Here is a 21059-nt window from a genome sequence, read left to right on the forward strand (position 1 = left end):
TGAACGAATGCAAATTTTTGAATTCTATTGTTTGCGATAGATTGCTAGAGCAATTATCTCATGAGAGTTCATTCATACAGTTAATCCGATAAAATCTTCACGGGTAACGACTACTTTTAACAGTGGATTTGCATATTTCTTTTTTATAGTTGAAACAAAGCTGTATGATTGTCGAATTCTAGAATTTGAACATCACACCGTTACATGGCAGCAAGTATTCTCCAATGGTTGACATCTACAGGCCAAAATCGAAACTTCTAGGCGTGATATTCTGTACTAACTTTACTGTCTTTATCAGAATTCATCTGTTCTTCAATTGTTTCCAGACTTCATACTACATGATTGATCAGCCCAGTGATAATCTATAGCCTGAATGGGACCTGAACCAAGTAGCTTCCAACCGGGAATCATATTCGGGATCACAAACATAGAAGCACACGCGTTGTCATTGGGTCTCTTAAGGGGCAGTTACATAGTAAACTAAAATTTAGATTTGGAAGGGTAGGAAAACGTAGAGTTCACTTTAGCTGCGAGATGTTGTGTAAGGTTTATTTCACATCATGTAAGCTTGTGATTGACATCAGCTTTTTTTCCAATTAATGTGCGTTTAAGGAAAGTTGTCTCTGGGATCATGCGGTACGTTGTAGGCGCTGTAGCCGAAGGGTCTGCACTGCAAATATTGACATAACAGCTTATAACTTTTAGCAAATCATAATCTCATTTTTAATTGTATGATAGGTTGATTTCTAGCATACAATTTCCAAATAACAAATATTTGACAGAAGATTCAATTACCGGCATCAGCTCAATCAGTGATTGGCGTTGCCTTAAAAAAAATCGTGAAACCTCTGCTTCGTTTTATTTACAGCACTTGCAACCATCTGTCAAACGCCAGCTTTCCTTAACCATACAATACAGGATTATCCGCCCCTTTTTTGTATGTCTTAATGAACATTAATTCAGTTATAATCTTTTTCGTCTAGCTTGTACATTTTGAAATCCAATGTATAATACTGTGACTTGTAGGGATGCGCACGAGGCGAGTCGAGACAGGATTTTCCTGACAAAATTCGAGCTCCTGACACGGCTCTTCCAATAGAGAAATATACATTTTTCAAGTCGAGACATCACTTTTACAGCACATTTTCGAGACGAGACAATCACAAATCTTGTCTCATGCGCATCCCTAGTAACTTGTACTATATTGAATACTTTTTCCTTGTCTCTAATAAACTTTTCTCCTAATACGTAGTTTATATAATTAGTTTACATTTTTATCATCATTCACTTGCATTTTATCATTATTTTCTTCGAACTGCAGATCGTGTGACATTTCACTTTCATTTAAACATCGAAAGCTACAACCGGAAACGTCTTAAAGCAAATATAGATTTAATTAGTGTCAGTATATGCTCTAATCTTAAAATTATTTTTTTTATCAAAATATATATAGAGAGAAAGTTCTTTTTGTTTCTGTTTAGCCTATTGAGTGATTGGATGCTAAAATAATTGTTGAACAACGCAACATATCGGGAAATTTGTTATTCGTGGATTATATTTTAAAATGTTATTGTGAGTTGACCTTGCCGGTCAATGAACTCCACAAAAGATTTTGCAAACAAATGATAACTCTTTTGTTCAAACACTCTTACCAGTTTTTTACCGTAAGAGGTCATTAGTTCATAGCTTTAAGAATATTACGTTCAAATAAAATAATGTATTTATATGAGAAGTAATATTAATTCTGCTATCATTGTTTTGAATTTGAGCAGCACATCTATCAATTCTATGTTGTTTTAACGTTTATCAGTGGCGTGATCATGTAACACGTAAACGTGTGCCAAATTTTTCCTCCTTGACAAATAGAAAGCTGAAACATGATACGTACTAGAATTGGACAGCAAAGATTGTGTGTACGTATGTTGATTAGATAGGCGACAAAATTCTTCAAGGATAAAGGGACATAAGTGATTTAATACATCAACGAAATTATTTCTAGCAAATATATCTCTCTTGATACTATTGGGTTGAAGTAATATTTTAATTGGAGAAAGATTACTACGTAAAGAAAGGATAAATTGAAAGGGCACTGGATATCAGCTTTGTACATGCAAAATGTCAGGAATAGACAAAAATGTCAGGAGTAGCCAATTAAACAAAACAAAACAATAAATAAATAAATGAATAAATAAAGTTTAGTGTTAATCATAAATTTCGGGTATATCTCATTCAGTATTGTGCCATGGGGAGGAGAAGGGCAATTCGGGCGACGGCCCTGCGCGCCAAAATAATGGGGCGCAAAATTCGGGAGAGAAAAAGGAAAAGGAGGAAAAATTACTTGGGACAAATGCAGGGCCGGATTTAGGGGGATTCCAAAGGTGCACGTGCACCCCCCTCCTTCGTTGTAAATATACAGTACCTAAAGTGAGAAGTTAGCAGTGAGTTTTGCAAAATCAACAGTTTCAGTCAATTTTCTGAGGGTTGAACGAAAAAGATTCATCGAGAGCAGACACTTAACATTTCCAGGGCAATTCCTCATTCACACCACAGTTGCCTAAAGGAATTAAAAACCTCAAATTTAATTCATATGAATTGGCAGTTATTTGGTGCAACCCTTCTCAGAAAATCCTATATCCGACCCTGGATATATGTATAGGAGTGCCGTCGTATACTCTCGCCCCGGGCGCTAATTTTCCGCCGCACGGCACTGATCTCATTAACCGCACTGTACACTGTCGTCTTGTTAGTGCCATAATGAAAAACTTGATTAATGTGTATTTCATCATCAGTTTCATCCTAATAGGTGGTGTAGTTATCGTGCAACATAATTTTTTTTAGGGATTTACAAAAATTCATTTGCAATCGATTTTCTCGAAAACTACGCATGAGAATTTACATCCATCTTCTACATAATTATGTTCAGCGAAATAAAACCTAGCGATTGATGATATCTATATACAAATAGAAATGAAAGTGATTATGTTTATGACTTAATAACTCTTGAACCAACCAACCGATGTCGATCAAATTTGCAACATAGATGAAGTTTGGCATCACTTCACTTTGACAGTGCAACTTGGGGAAGGGGAGGGAAGATATAAAAAATGATTAAAAATGACCGATATTAGTGTTGAATTCATAGTTTTCGGTGTCGCTAAGATAAACAGTAACACTTCGGATGCTATTTAAATCCAAATTTAGCCTCTTAACTTGAGGCAAGGAGGTGATATATAAAAATGATCGAAAATGACCGACATTAGTGCCTAATCCACAGTTTTTTGGGCCACTGAGATGAGCAGTGACTCTTCCGATGCCGTTTAAATGCAAATTCAGACCCGTAACTTGAGGGAGGGGAGGAGAGAAATATTTAAAAAAAATCAAAAATGACCGAGATATGAGAAAGTGCTTCACTATTAGTAAAAAGTGACTGACTAACGGAACATATTTCTAATTTTTTCTTATTTTAACCCAACGAAGCGGGAAATTGACCCTAGTATATATATATTGCTACATCTTTGGAAATTTTTCTTCTCATTAGCGGTAATAATATTGTGTAACGAGCACGCAGCTCGTTTGACACTGTATAGTTTAAGTATGCTATATACAAGGCGTATAATATACAATGATGGTAGAGATGTTGAAGCAAATCAAATTTAGCTTACTAGGCTTAATCGAATTGACTACGTTAGGAAGTTCAGGAACAACATAGAAATAGAGCTCTCCCCGTTTCCTATATGGAAAACAAAGAAGTGTCAATGTTTCTTGTCACCAGAAGTCGAACAATAAAATGAGATAAACTGTTTTCTATTCTGAGTCGCTAACTTCACTTGAAAGTTACAAAATTACAAACTCACGTGTTTTTAGCCATGCTTTTGACCTAAGAATCTTTTGACTTCCTAGAATGAAGGTTATCTATGGTTATAATTGATAACTTAGTTTTATTTAATTATTACTAGAGTTAAAAAGAGAGAGAGAGCGAAGAAAAGGATTTATCTTTTGGAAAGAGAGCGTAAATATGCATAATAATTCTTGAGTTTTTAAAACATAAAAATCACATTTTAAAAATATAAAAGTAAATTACGTAATTATTTCTTGTGTAATTTATCTTCTCTTTTACTTGTAACTTGAATGGAGTGTGAAAGGGAAAGATCTGCTCGAATTTGAATGTATTGTTTTAAAGATCGATATAGGTTTAATTTCAAATTCTAAAAATAATCAAAATATTACAACGACTAAGTTTTACGTCATTCATAATCATTAACAGTAGTTTTTAATAAATCGTGCGAAGTGTAGTATAGATTTCAAGTTTACGGTTCAAGTTTTATTCATTCTCTTTTCTTTTTCTTGACTTAATTGTTAGAAGTTAACTCACTTTACGAAACATAAGATTCTCCAGAATACGGTACATATTTGTGGCAACAAGAATGTTTCTACAGATTACAATACCCTTGTCCTCTTGGAAGTAAATTTATCAATTTATCATTAATTCCCCTATATAGTGCATGGGGTCCCGGGTTCAAACCCTGCTCCCACCAAGTGAACTTCGTGGTGGACAGTCACCGTGTGCGTGGGTTTCCTCGGGATTGTCCCGTTTTCTCCAATGTTTTTTTCATTCACCGTCTCCTTTAGCCTAGCCGGCATAACCGTAGGACGTAAAACGCAAAAATTTCGTTCCATTTTTACCCTATCTATCTATCTATCTAATTATATATATATATATATATATATATATATATATATATATATATATATATATATATATATATATATATATATATATATACCTATAGATATATAGTTATTACAAAGACTTTCGCCTTAAGCTAGCCCAGTAAAGGGGTAAATGATCTCATTGGTCACGAAATAGTAAAAATACAGTAAATCATCCCCGATTAAAGGCCCAAAATATTGTTGAGTATGTTGTAGTGTACTAGATCGTCTTAAAATTACGTCAATCAGTAATACCAAAAGCATTCAGTCGACAGGACCATATCAAAATGTATAAACTTGATGTGCTACGTTTTCGAGATTTCGAGATTAACCGAGGTGTTTTGGAACACAGATTACAATGGATATCTGACCATCAAACATGACTCTGATCGCAAAATTATTTTTTTTTTTTAAATTTCAGTACCTATGCAGCTGCTGTCTACTTTAGTTTCATGTTCCTTTATCTTCCAAACTGTAAATGATCTGAGATGTTTTTGAGGATTTTATTTTACCAACCAAAATTAAAACTACGATATTCTGCACAGCAAGCTGCAAGAATATTAACAGCGCATTTGGGTCAGGAATGGTGGTGAATCTGTTGTCTTGTCAAACTCCGTTCAAGTGATATAACATTGCAAAATGAATGCCGTGGGCACCAGGGGCGGCGATTCGGGGGGGGGGCAAGAGGGGGCAGTTGCTTCCCCCCCACTTTTTTGAAGTGACCCATTTTTTGCATGTATTACTGGTTCATAGAAAAAATGGTGCCATTTAATATTTGTGAGTACGTATTGGTTATTTGTCTTCCCGTGGAGTTAAGAATGCTATAGGAATTGCGTTTTGAAATTGCGTATTTCTTTAAATGTCATAGGATATGCCTATAGTATTTACTGTCTTTCATTATCTAAACCGTAAGAGTAATAACATACATTTAATGACATGGAATTTAATGTGTGGAATTAAAAATAAAAGTTGTTCATTAATCCCCAGTTTCAATATAACTTCCACAAAACAAGCCTCATTATTCATTAGTGTGATTGCTGTTACCCCTTCTATTTATTTGTTTCGCAAATTTGTTATTAAATAATTTGATCACACAATATTTCAGACAGAATTGTAAGATGTTCATGAGCAAGCAATAAAATATCTTCTTTCGTTATTTATGAGTACCTACTTGCGTTGCTCTTGTCAATTTACTTAATAAAATATGAAATACGATATATGGTATTTTAACTAAAAAAAATATAGTATGCTATTAGTTATACAACCTTTCGTCAAACAAAGTGTTAAAAACAACCAAGAAAACTAACAATGATATACAAATATTCAGATCATTACTTGCTTCCCCCACTTTTAACATCCAACCGCCGCCACTGGTGGGCACGTATATTCATCCTGTTAGGATGAGCTTCTTAGGAACACCGTGGAAGCATGCTCTTGGGAAAGTGTTCGTGCCAGTGCAGAGATGCAAATGAGTTACGCATAGATCATACTACTGTTTTTCGTGTAATTAGTAAGGTGACCAAGTAAAATACACATAGTCATAAAAATAAGTCCTTCACTTGATTTTAATATTTTCTATAAGAATAAATTTTAATTGCTATTTAAACAGTATATATTATTTTTGAATTCAATGAATTGATTTAAACGTTTGATTGTGTATAACTTAAGAATAAAATTTACACATTATATTATTTCACAAGCATGTATAGCAGGTCAAAGTCTATCGCAATTTGCAGACGGCGACTATTTTGATTAACCAGGTTTTGTAGTTTTCATTTTCTTTTTACGGTCTTTTGAAGTAACGCACCTAGGGCGAACATTTGATTTGTACGAATTGTTCTCTACGAACTACATATCCTTTTCTGTTATGCAACCAAAAGTGCTCTAGAGTGGGTAAGTACAGTATAACATTCAGGAGATACTCGAGATTTAGTTTTGTTTCTTATTGTAACATTATTCGATTGATCTGACTAAACATGAAAATATGTTATAATAATAATAATAATAATAATAATAATAATAATAATAATAATAATAATAATAATAATAATAATAATAATAATAATAATAATAATAATAATAAATTACGGAAAATAATATAAATATAATACTGTTATAAAATGCACTAAAAAGGAGAATATAATTTTGGTGCTGTAAAATTAAGATGTGATACCAAGACAAAGTATTGAATGCTATTCCTAAGATTGAGGCTAAACATTTTATACATATTGTGGTAGGGGCATCACTTAAACATTAAGTCGCGCCTAACGCTTGTAGTCTTACTTCTATTACTTCATTTTACCCCATTAAAAAAATTTTAGTGTATTTTGCAAAAGCATTGCTTAAAAAATATGGTTATTATTTTTCTTTCTCCTTGTAGGTTAAAGTGCATGTCAACATCGATTTGGTTATTCTTCTCGAGAAATTTCTGTTTCATGACTCTAATTTTATCCTATTACTCCTTTACAATTATTTATCATAACATTCATTACTGTAACAATAGGCATACTTTCGTTTACAGGCACAAACTTGGGACTAGTTATACTAAATAGAGATTTGATTTTTTTTTTAACTTTAGAACAACAATATGAGAGAAAAAAAACTTTGATGATCGTGAAAAAAAAATACTTCAAGATTTCAGTGGATTTATACATTTCATGGCCCCTGCGTGCCCAAAAACTGATATTTGGATGTTTGTTTGACGATTCATCGATCCGTTTGCAGAATAGAGCGAAAACTAATATATATATATTAATTTTCTTTTCCTTCGGACTAATTAGCTATTACTATGTGTTGGTTAGCACCTGGTGCTATCAGAATTCCAGTTTCAAAAGGCTATGTTGATTGCAAGACTGCAAGGAGTCGCAGTATGAAAATGTGGAGAAAATATTCAAAATATTTAGTAAATTTTCATGTAAAAAAAAAAAAAAATGCTATTTTCTATTATTTTCTTAAATTAAGGATGAGTTGGAATGTTCTGGTCTAATCAACGCGTAATAGACATTAGAAGTGAGGAAAAGTTTTCTAATATTTTAAATCAGAAATAATAGTAATTAAAAAAAATAACGAGAACTGAGAAGTTTCGGAGTTTATGAGTTACAGAATTTGCATTCATTCTGCAATATTTATGCCTCCTTGTGTCTCGTTCACTCCAAAGTTAAATATCAACTTGAAGTGTCCATAAAGAACCTGTATCGTGATTAGTAGCACTAACTTGCAACTTCTGAGCCCACAGCCCGAAAAATTCTGCAAACGCGAGCTAGCCCGTTAGTGTTCTCGCTGGGTACATAATGAAGTAGAGGTGGGGAAGCATTCCCATGCATCATTCTTCCTGATGATGTGAAGATTGATTCATAGAAATCCTGTTTGGAAATAAATATTGGATAGCAGTGGATCAATTGAAAATGACTGATTACGCCGAAGATTTGGTATATAATGTGGAAGAAGCGATTGGAGCTTCGCACGATTCCTTGAGGATTGATTAGCACTAACTAGTTCAGTAGATATACTCATATCATTTTAATTAATAGATTTGATAACATAGGGTAATTGGTCGTAAAAAGTTGAACTTTAGTTCATTATTTATGCATGTTAAAGGATGTTGTACAAGTTACTACTATCATTTTAGAGAAATTTCCTGAAATTCGTATTAGTAAGATTAATTCTGGGAAGCCCTTTTAAAATTGAGGAGACTGTAATATTGGCTGAGCAGAAAGAACCTGAACACTAGGTTTGGCTCCATTTAACAGAATTTATCAACCATCTTAAAATCGTAGCCATTGAGCGATGCAATAAATTATTTCGTAAAAATAAACTTTAGCTTTATTTTTTCTTTTTCGTTTTTTTAGTTGTGTTATGGTAAAGATTTTGTCCTTTGGAATGAAATAAATGTCCATCCCTTGGATACAACCTAGAACTGTCATAATCAAAATGGACTTTCTAATCTAATATTTGATACTAATTTTTGTCCTTATAAAACTCCAAATTATCGTTGTCTCACACCGGAACGAACAAGAATAGGAGGAAATAAATGTTTTTATTTATGTTATTTTCTTGGTCATTGATTCCACATGTATTCGGCATTCCTTTACCTCAAGGGAAAAAAATACAGACGTAGAAAAAAGAAAGAAAAAACTAAACACGTGAATGAACGAAGTTCGTCTGGATCCGTCTATTCAAGGTTCACTAGCCGATTATTCTTATTTGTGTTTTATAAGTATTGCTATAAAAAATATTTAGTTTAGATGCGCTGCATGCAAGAGCATTTTAGAATTCATTCTCCTGATTTTGTAAGAATATAATATATAACTTCATATAGGGAAAAAAATATACTAGAACAAAGGGCATAAGTAATCAATCATTGCACGACTCATTCTTAGGATATGTATGATTAATGATCTCATAAGACACACACTGTACTGTACCACACTTTTTATACCTTCGCGAAAGCCTATTAAAAAGAAATATGATAAATGTCTTTGACCCTGAGAAACTTCAATTCTGCTGTAGCACGTTTAGATGACCACATGAGTTTAAGAAATATAGTGTTCTGTATAGCCTAATTGAGAATTATTATTATTATTATTATTATTATTATTATTATTATTATTATTATTATTATTATTAACTATATATAAACAGCCACAACAATCCATAATTCTAGCTACACGCGGAACAGGAACAGTTAGAAAATTTCTTCAAAATCTGAAACTAGAAAGCAGGAAATGATTTTGGTCCATCTGAAACCAAGGTCGTCCATAGATTTCATGGGCCTCTCTGTTGTCAACTGTTTTAAAGAAAGTATGTAAGTAACAATTCAAAAATCGCTAAATTACTTTTTATGAATGAGCTAAACTTCATTTTTGTCGCTTAGGTGTAATTAGACAGTCGTTGTTGTGATTATTTTATCGCTATCAAGAATTTCGAACTTGAAAAGTATCACAGTTGGCGACGAAGAGGAATATAGTGAACATAGGAACACAGGTGGCGTCATTTCTACTCATGGTAACTTTATCATAAATTTCGTACGCTCACAAAACTATTTTCGTGAAAGATGTCTGGGTATAAGTATCAAATATATCGCGTAAAGCTTTGCTTATAGCAAAACTAGCAGCGTTCACCCCGCTTCGCTGCGGTCACCCCGGAACGCAATAAACTTTGTTACTTAGATAATTTTTACTTTTTCGCTTTCAAGTGATATGATAAAAACCATAGAAGATTGCAGTAAATCTTAACATTATATCGCCTGTCATTTATGTTAACCCGCCCCGCTTCGCTGCGGTCATCCCGGTGCTGGCATATTGTAAAAGTGTCTGTAAAAATAAGCAAATCAATTAAAAAATTTTAAACAGAAGATTCAAGCTATTTTCCGCTGTATATCGCCTGTCATTTATGTTAACCCGCCGAGTGACACGGTCATGCGGGTTGCATATAAATACGTTTATTTTTACCTATGATGAACTAATAACAAAGGATTTGTACGTTATGGACACTTGAATGGTCAATTATCTCAAGACACTGGTAATTAAAAATTAAAGTGATATGATAAAAACCATCTAGGGTCCAAATCCTAATAACCCCCCAAAAATGAAAGAAATTGGTTCAGCCGTATTAGCGTGATGAGCGGACAAAGGATTTTGTACGTTCTCTTTTATATATATAGATAACTAAATAAATAAATAAAAAAAATAAAAGGATATACAAATTCTTAATGTCAGTTACTAGATAATTATGGTGTATTTAAAAGGCAATGTGCTTACTTAAAATTACAGATAGGTGTATCTATCTGATACACAGGATTTTGAGACGGCTGTGATACTTTTGCCAGATCATTGTTTTTAGCAAATGAAAGGTTTCACTAACCAATGACGAATAATATAGTTATTGATATATTAGTATCTCAATGCCCAGCATTCATCATGCAAGCTGGAGTGTTACCAGTTTTATGGCATATGTATATAGAAGGAGCATTGTTCACCTAGTTCTGTAACAGCGCAGCGGTATTATTTTCACACCCCTTAATACTTTCCCTGTGTTAAATAGGTCGTACTAGGCCTGTGTTAAGTGTGGCACCAGACCATGGTGTTAAAGTAGTAGTCGTGCTGGAACCACTGGCCTTGTTAAAACTGATAGATACCATTTTTTCTACTTTGTGCGATTGCTGACCATTTATTTGCCCGTATTGGAATGAAATTATATTTTTTAAGTTCAACGTCCCAAGATTATGCCCCTTAGGCTAAAGAAAACATACAGGGTGTTTGAAAAAGAACTCCGTAGTTTTAAGATAAATTTAATTGGGAAATGAATGAAAACTTACATCAATGAGTACATATCGTGAAAGAGAATTCCTTCAAGTTTTGTTTAATGTTGGTAGGCTTCAACGTGGGATCCATTTGTGGCCCTGCACACGTCAAGACGATATTCCACTTCTTGCCACGTATTCACCAACATTTCATTTGTAACTGTCCCAACCGCCGCGACGATTCTTTCCCGTAAATTATTGATGTCTCTGATCTCTTCACTGTACACAACATTTTTTATGTGGCCCCAAAAGAAAAAGTCCAGTGGGCCAGTCTGAGCTTCGTGGTGGCCAAGGTATTGGGCCAGCTCTGCCTATCCACCTTCCTGGAAAGCGAGTGTCAAGAGCCGCACGCACATGGTTACTGTAATGCGGTGAGGCACCATCTTGTTGAAAAAACACAAACCCCTTCTCCGCCTCAATATCGTCTATTTGGAGAAAGACGTACTCTGTCAGCACGTCATAGTAAATGTCCCCGTTTATTGTTCTTTCTACAAAAATGAGAGGACCAATCACACGATCTTCCATCAAACCGTACCAGACATTAAGTTTGGGAGAGTCACGTTGATGCTGAATAACTTCATGTGGATGCTCTGCCCCCAAATTCTGCAGTTATGACGATTAACTGTTCCACTGACATGAAATGTAGCCTCATCAGAAAAGAAAACATCTATTAAAAAATTGACATCATCATCAATTCTGTGTAGAAAGTCAGCAGCAAACTCATACCTTTCGATTTTATCAGTAGGTTTAATTTCATGTAACAGTTGCAATTTGTAGGCGCGCAACTTAAGTCTTTTACGCACAACATCATACACATACCTTTAGGCACTCCTAATTGAAGACTACGTTTGGCCAATGACTTCTTTGAGCTCCGAACACAAGAAACACGGATCTGTTCAACAACATCTTCAGAAGTTCTCGGTATACCTGGTGATTTTGCTTTTAAAATGTTACCGGTTTCCTTGAAAGACTTTAGCCAATGACGGATAGTTTTTGCAGTAGGTGGTTCACCACTATACTGAGGTCTAAAATTACGTTGCACTGTTATAACTGATTCAGTTTTCACAAGCCAAATAACACATTGCGCTTTCTGTTACGGAGTGCACATTGTTGCTGAGTTGCTCTGCACTGCACGCCTGCCTGGACTGAACTGAGGAAACAGGAAAAAAACAGTACTGGTGCCGTCTCAAGATCAAGCAAACTGCTAACTGCAGGGGAGCCAAACTTGGAGAGTTGATGATCAAACACCACAAACTAGAATAGTGTATGTCATTTTGTACAGTTTCTTAAACACACTAAAACTAGGGAGTTCTTTTTCAAATACACTGTATAATTGATGAAAGGAATGAAGGAATTGGACTGAAATTAATTTTTGTGCTCTCCCATCGGAGATCAAACTCGGGACCAGATGCACCAAAGACGCACGTGCTAGCCACTAAACCAGCTGGGAGGATTATATTTGTTTATATTATTTGTTATAAGGAAAAAAATACTTAGTTCAATTCTCATAAACATAATGGATTCTGTTTTCATTTTAAAGCTTATACGAGAAAATAATTATACATTTTCGAAATTAGGTCGAAATTAGTGACTGGTTTGTAATAGTTTCTAGAAATTTCCACCTACTGTATAGTAATGGATTTTTTTTCTTATCCACATACATAATCTCACGTAGTACGGTAGAAGAGATGGCTCACTATGAGATTTACCATCTCACATAATCCGACAGATGAAATGGCGCACCGTAAGATTTACCTATCAACATAACCATGTATACAAACAAAAATATACACTTGTTGAGTGTTAAAGAAATTAATTTTAATGAAATAGATTTCTAACGGGGCATTTTCTGAATTGTACATTTCTCTCTGAACTGGCTTTGAAATCGTCCTTGACTAAGATTTTACTTAGAAATTATGGGCGTGCTACGAAGTCAGTAAAAAGTTCCCTAGTGGATATACGGTTAGCATACACGTCTTTTGCATGGAAGATTCAGGTTTGATTCCCGGTGGGAGCTGATCTGGTTTACATTCAACATTAAGCTACAGGTCCACGTCTCATATGGACTCGGTCAAATTTTTCATGGGATATCGTCGTCATCGTAAGTATTTCCGACATCACTTCTCGCAAATTTACAAACATGTTCTACGATTCCAAATTAACGCCGTGTGCCTGGGTTTTCTCTGTGTTCTCCCATTTTCTCCCACTTTCATCATACACCATTTCGTTCATTGCTATCATTCCCGTCTCCATTAGCCTCGGAGTATAATCGTGGAGCGTTAAAGTAAAAGAGAAATCGAATTAACATTTCTGCTTTGACATAGGAGTTACCTGCTACCAATTGTAGTAGGTCATCTTCCATCTTGAACCTCAAACTACAACTTCTTTTGAAGTAGCAACTAGCATTTTGATCAGTTTCGTTCCCCCTTTTTAATTATACCCAACAACATTGTTTTATCTTCTACTATTCACAAGGGTCACAACACTCCGCCATTAGTTTTTCGTAGCACTTGGCGGCTTATTTTCTCAATTCTTCTCCATAGCCAAATTCTTCACAAAAGAAAGAATATTGGGAAATTTCAAACAAAATAATACCAAGTTTCTAATTTTCTTTCTATAAGGTTGCCACAAGCCTTGAAATATAAGAAACCCCTACCTACTCTAGAAAATTTAAATTAAGCTTACAATTGTTTCTTGTAAATCTGACAAGTGAGTTTAAAAGTTAACTTACTATTTACTTGTGGTATGAAATATGGTGATTCCGTAGTAGGGCGCTTACCTCTGGTGCATGGGACCCCTGGTTCGATCCATGGCCAAGTGAGCTTGTGGTGGACAACATCGTGTCCGTGGATTTTCTCAGGGTACTCCCGTTTCCTCCAACATTCTCGTTCTACCAATTTTTCTATCATCATTCACTTATCTTAATCATCCGTCTTCCTTGACTGAAGGGCATAATTGTGGGACGTTAAGCTGAAAGATTCTATCTCATTTCTTTACTTCTTCCTGTACGTCTTTTTGTTACGGTACTAAAAATTTACTGCGACTTAGATTCGAAGTCATTACTCTTGAGAAGAAAAAGGTGATAATGTTTGTTGGGGTGAAATACTACAAATCTTGAACATGATTGATAAAGTCTAGAAGAAGAAGAAGGTTGTCTTGATATGTGTAGTTGATATGTCTATGGATACGTTTGTAAGAATACATAAAATCAAGATGGCGTCCGGCTTGTTAAGTATTTGGGCATTATGCTTTTATTATTATTATTATTATTATTATTATTATTATTTCAATTTTAATTTAGAAAACAATTTTACGTTTAGGCATAATTTAGTTTGTTACAATTTTTACATTACAGTACATAATTTTTATATGTCCGGAGCCTTTATCTCCTGTTAAGTTTTATAAATTAGTGTAAAAACAAATATTTCTAGAACAGGCCGATTCGTCCATGTTGAAACGGGCCATCTTATTATTTATAATTTTTAACAAATAATAATACAAAAATAGTGAAACAGTTGACTAGGTCTTAAGGCTGCGACTTCTTTTATATAAAATTTCCTATTAAGGAAGATAAACAGAACAGAACAGAAGAATACATATTAATGTTTAAGTCTAACCCAATATAGATGTTTATTTAAGTGGCAGTGCTTACCAGGAATAATATGATAAATTAAAGATTTTACTTATATCTAATGATGGGTAATTATTTATATAGGCCTACACTGTGTACACACATATGGTATTGTAATAACTATATATTTAGATGAACGTATACACCGTTTGTTATGCCTAACATACTGTATAGGCCTAACCTACAAAAGGTTATATAAATATAATATAGATAATTTATAGGAAATTAAATATAAACACTGTAGCAATCACAATAAAATAACTACAAAATAATATGAATCATTAATTAATTACCATGAGAATTGTCATTCGGTAATCTAGTAAGGCAAATAGTAATAATAATGTATATACACATCTAGTTTAATGTCTAAAGGTCATTTATGATAACAACATCTTGCTTATTTAAATAAAAAGAAGAAGGGGAAAAGCACATCATTACATATATATATATATATATATATATATATGTGTGTGTGTGTGTGTGTGTGTGTATAAAATTTAACACCATATGATAGATGCAAACAGAATATTAACAATTGACTTCCGATAAAGTTGTTCTCAGAATGACAGTGAATGAAGCCACTCTTATAAGTAAGTACTAAGCATTCACTGAATTAATATTGTTAATAAAATGTAATAGATCTACTTTATTTAAGATCCATTATTAGATCTACTTTATTTAAGATACTTTAATGTATCATACTTTAGTATGTATTCATACTTTAAATAATTAGAATAACATTGTTTTCGAATGCATACAGCAATTACAAGTGAGCTTCGTTTCACAGTGTGAAACTACTACAGTAGACTTCCAAACTGTGCGAATTGAATACTCAAACTTGATGTAGTTAATCAATAACTACTGGTTGCAATAGATTAATAAGATTAAGGATCGAACCTGTTTCTTGGATGTTGAATCCACATATAAAAAAGCCATCACTTACTATCTCTTCTTGTTTTGGGTCTGTGGAGCGAAACATTGAAACCAGAAGTGCTAATTGATGTCTATCACTTTCTTTTGAAAATAATAATAATAATAATAATAATAATAATAATAATAATAATAATAATAATAATAATAATAATAATAATAATAATAATAATAATAATAATAAAATAAAATAAAGTCAGAGGTGACACGTATTCTTGCGATACTGAATCATATACAGTATGAGTATTTGTACTGAAAAATTGCTTGTCGTTATCTCATTTTCATTCATTATGCTATCAGTGTTGTAATCAAAATAACTTAGATTCTCACCATTTCCGGTTTCAACAGAAATAAATTCGACAAAACTCATTCCTGGGACTGAATGTATCAAGAAAACGTTTTTCAAAATCTCTTAGCGTTTTTGCTCTATGGAAATCAATATTGAAACCGGAGGTACTAGTAAATCTCAAACATTTCTGGTTTCCGAAGAGTGTTGCAGGTGGTGATGGTATGTTCTTTTCAGGTTCTGAATCGATTGCAAAATATTGCTTGTTGCTATCAATTACCATTTCTGATCTATGGGGATCAACAGTAAAACAGGAAATGGTTGATTTCTACAATTTCCGGTTTAAATAGAGAGTTAATGGAGGAGATGAGAACCTATTATTGGGACGCTAAGTCGAATGCAAGAAATTCTTGATTGCCCCTTGAAAATTAAGATTAAAACCGAAGATACGATTAATTTTCAGCCATTTTCGGTTTCCGTAGAGTGTTGCAGATAGGGTTGATTTATTCTCTTCAGACGCTGAATCGATTGCAAAAACCACTTGCCGCTATATTCTATTGTATAAAGGTAAACATTGAAACCGGAAATGGTTGATTTATACATTTCCCGGCTTGAATAGAGAGTTAAAGGAAGAGATGGAACCTTTCTTGGGATTCTGAGTGGATTGCAAATAATCTTTTCTCGATATTTTCTACTATTTTTGCTTTATGAGGTATAGTAATAAAACCGAACATGGTTGTACCTCTTCAGATTTGAAAATAGAAGGTTAACGTAAAAGATGGAACATATTCTTGAGACACTGAATGGATTATAAAAAGCTCGGAAGTAGTAGTAAATTTCAACCACTTCCGGTTTTGGTTGAGTGTTGTAGGGATAAAGATATGTTCTTTTGAGACGCTGAATCGATTACAAAGAACCGCTATCGCTATCTCTTATCGTTTTGTTCTATAGCAATAAACGTTGAAACCGTAAATGATTAACTTAAACCACTTCCTGTTCGAAAACAGGATTAACGGAGGAAATGGAACCTATTCTTGGGTCGTTGAATCGAGTGAGAAAACCTCTTCTTGATATCTCTTACTGGTTTTTTTTGCACTTATACCTATCAACAGATAGATGGACGGATATAGCCTTCTATAAGACTACCGACACTTATAGGGAGCATAGTTTCTAAGCCTAACAATATTATTTTTTAACAAGTGAATACTGTTTTACAGTGTAAAATTAAGATCTCAGACTTAAAGTAGTGTGTCTTGTAGAGTAATGAGATTAAAGAGAAAACATATTCTTTGCAATGCTGAATCCATATAAAAAGGCCTTTACTCGATATCCCTTACTCCTTTTGTTCTATGGCATTAAAGGTAGAAATCAACCTTTGTAAGTCTGCATAGATTCTATTCTTGGAATACTGAATTTATTGCCTCTTCTTAATATCTTTTACCATTTTTGCTCTAGGGAAATCAGTATTAGAACCGGAAATAATAGTAAATTTGAACTGCTTCTTGTTTTGATAGAGTGTTGTGAATAGTCATCCTACGTCGTCTTAAGTCCCTGAATCGTTTGCGAAAAAAAAAAAAATTTTTAGCTATCTATGACCGTATTTGTTATGTGGCGATAAACGTTGAAATTGGTATTGAAACAGGAAGTAATAGTAAATTTGAACCACTTTTGGTTTTGGTAAAGTGTTGTGGATAATCATAATATGTTGTCTTGAGACGTTTGAATCGTTTGGGAGAAAAAGTGCTTCTCGCTATCTGTTACCGTTGTATAGCGATAAATGTTGAAGCCGAAAATGACTAATTTGAACAACTTTCGGATGGACTAACGAGTTAACGGAGAGAATGGAACCTATCCTTGCGACGCTGAATCGATTGCAAAACATTGCATCTCGATATCGCTAACCGTTTTTGCTCTGATACTTGTCGACAGACGGACGAAGTCATTCTATAAGACTTCCAATATTTATGCATAGCACAATTTGAAAGTCTAATACTGATATTCGTAAGAGTTTTTTATATCTCATTATATTAAATACTCGGCTATCAAATTTCTGGAGCATAAAATGACCTACTTTACTCCTTACTATGGAAGCGAATTCTTCCTACTAGATACGTGCATACACTAATGTACAGTAAAATATATAAAAATAGCATAATTAGTGCAGCAATATATAGGGCATCTGGAGTTATACTGACCCTTCGTTAAAGTATGCTATGTTAGATGGCAAGGAGTAGCTAGAAACAAAATCATACATTCTTTATGCAAATGGGTCAAGTTTTCTCGGAAGAAGCTATAATCAGCACAGCTCCGCATGAGCTCCGAGTTTGTTCCACGGAGAATCTCCAGCCAGTATGTACTGTCTCTCCACGTGTGCTGCAGCATCTACTTTTGTGGTAATCCCTTTAGTGTGGCAAAGTATTAGTTGGTTTGTATTTATACCCTTTGCCAGCAGCGAGGCAATACAGGAGATCTACAATTTAAAGTGGGATCCGAACCACTATAGACGTTCGTTGCTACCAGATCGAGAATCCAATCCGGTATTTCGGACACGCTTTCATGGTCTCCTTCCCCTTAGTACAGTGATACCGAAAATCGATTATGATTACATGCAGTATGATGCATTTATGATCCCAGTGTTACTATGTTTTCTAAAAAATAGTTTACCACAGAAACCAAGTATTGTTAATCAATATTCTTCAGGTTTTGTAGATCTTTGTTGCCAACATGCATAGAAAATTTACCATCTTTGAGTGCGATTAGAAAACATTAAAAGAGAGAGTATATTTTTTTTTAAATATGTTTTTGAGCTCAAGCTTAGCCGAATTATTAACTCTCGCGATTTCGGTATGCGTGGTTCCTGTCTGTTTCCGGTGGAAGAACTAAACTTTTCTGGTGTGGACCCAGCATTATGATGCAACTAGAGAGATGCCTGAACTAGTAAGAGGTATCAAACTAAGGTCCAAAAAGCCAGAGATAATAATGTCTGAGAGCAGATGAGCTGATCTCACATCACTCAGTTGAACGAGCGCCATCTGGTCAGCCGTAATCCTTCATGGCTTGTATCAAAAGTGAGCTTGGTTTGGTACTTTCTTCTATCTGTTAGATAATTTTATTAGTATTTACACTGTGTAACTAAAGTATGTAACTAAAGAATGTTACTTTGACCGGCTATATAGCGCATATTTCAACCAATGGCACGTGGTTATTACATTGGCTTCCAACACCATATAATGACCCATAATGTTTAGTGTATTAGCCCCTTGATGAGTTTCTGGTTGCGCCATTAGTATCACAAATTAGTATTGCGTATTTACGCACTCCTCCGTAGAACATAAAGTTGGCTAAATGCACTTACCTTTCGATTAAAGGTTTTTAAACAAATTAATTAAAAAGAGAAGAACTGGAGGCTCATGGTTTGTATTGTACAAAAGCAACTTTCTCCTTGAGTTTTTCCTTACGTGAACCTCTTGTTCGCACAGTGTAGATCCGCCCGTGTAAAACTTTATATGTCGTTTTAACATAGTAGTGTGTATCATAATTTTTCTCAATATATTGACTTTTTATTATTTTTTTTCCCTGTAAAGCAGTGGCTGCTGTCCTATTAGGGATACCTCAAAGAAGTGAGAGCAGCAGGCGTTACCGGAGGATGATGGCTCGAGATCCAGTGAGGAATCACCCTTTCTTTGAATACATGAAGAAACCTTGTGGATACACGATAGATGAGGACGACTACGACGAGGATTTTGATTTCGAAAGCGCTCGACGTATGTCCAAAGAAGCCTTCATTCATGGTATTCGAAGTGCTGTCTATGAATTCAAAATCTTTGTGGACAATGCGGTAAGTGAGTGTGCGAATTAGATAATTTATATTAGGGTGAGGGGGGATAAAATTAGGCTAACAAGACATAGAGTCTGAAGGTGTAATATTTCAAAATAAGACAATGATGCCTTGTGCCCCCTTCCTATATACACACAAATATGATATGAAATCTGTAATAAATAAGAGATTTGTTAATTCAATAAATTTACCGACAATAACTATGTTTAATAGTGTCCGATATGCACACACAACACGTGCTCGTAGGTCTCTAAGATTAATTTGGCCTGAGCGATAGCCATGATTAGAAGCATATGTCAATTTTTCCGCTCATTTTGAAATCTTCTACTTTGCGTTATTACACACAGCCTGGCAAAAGGAAACTTACTTCAGTATAATGAAAACAAATAAAATTATCAGTTAAAACCGGACTTACTTTTAAAAAAAAATCTACGTATTAGCCTATCATACGAGAAATGGATTGTTGCTGGCCCCGATTTCTACCATCAGAGTCAAATCGAAGACCAAATTTAAAAACTCTCCATTCAAATTTCGAGCTTGTGCTTCTACTCCCCGCTAATGCTACGCTCTTCACGCTTTTCATTTTTTGTTTTTCAAATATTAATTCCGTGACGAAGCTCAGAAAGTAAACACTTACAAGTACTTTACTATTAGGTTACAGCTGAGTTGATTCACTATGTGCTACGTTATTAAGTGAAATATTATTATTGAAGTTTTCCAGACAGCATTATTGGCGTGAAAAGCAAACTGCATAGTGAAAGGAAAAATGAAAGGTTAACTTTAAAAACCCCGCTCCAGTTGAAGTGTTTATACAAACACTTACAATGACACGGAGAATCAGTTGTATTGCAAATGCTGAAACAAATCTTCAATTATGAGCTTACAAATCTTCACTAACGTGTCTGTTCACTAGCGACGCATCCCCAGCGTCTACATTAAGGCTCCGTCATACAAGCGAGAAAACTTAAAACCGAGGAACAGGGGTAAAAAGGGCGTGATTTTTGAGATGTTATTTGCGTGGCTTTTACCACTGACGTAGCACATACGTCACGAGATTGACAGATTCTCTCAAGCCAAAATCCCTTGCACCGCCGCAATGGTCAGAATCCGAGTCAGGAAATAGTCCGTACATTCTACACGTTGAAGCCAACGGCTCAGCTGACGCGAAAGTCTTGGACTTGGGGGTGAAACAAACTATTCTGTGTAGGGCGAGTGCTGCGGAGTGGTGTGGACGAGAATCCGTGAAATCCCGGCGAAGACCTCTTTTGTCCTGTGTGCTCGCATATATCTGTTTCGAAATGCAACGGGCAGGGGAGGGAGAAGTTGACACTTGCTTGCAGGGGGTAATGCTGAAAACCTGTTT

General features: G+C 34.6%; 1 protein-coding gene across 1 annotated transcript in view; it reads left to right on the forward strand.

Moving 5' to 3' along the window:
* Positions 1-21059, forward strand: part of LOC145695217 (uncharacterized) — a 67858-nt gene that overhangs the window by 12680 nt on the left and 34119 nt on the right. Inside the window, exon 2 of the mRNA XM_081772205.1 lies at positions 19443-19696. Coding sequence (XP_081628331.1) covers positions 19443-19696 — 254 coding nt within the window. The remainder of the gene's footprint in view (positions 1-19442; positions 19697-21059) is intronic.

The sequence above is a fragment of the Thermobia domestica genome, chromosome 9 (assembly GCF_964235325.1).
Source record: "Thermobia domestica chromosome 9, izTheDome1.hap1.1, whole genome shotgun sequence".
Classification (NCBI taxonomy): Eukaryota; Metazoa; Arthropoda; class Insecta; order Zygentoma; family Lepismatidae; genus Thermobia; species Thermobia domestica.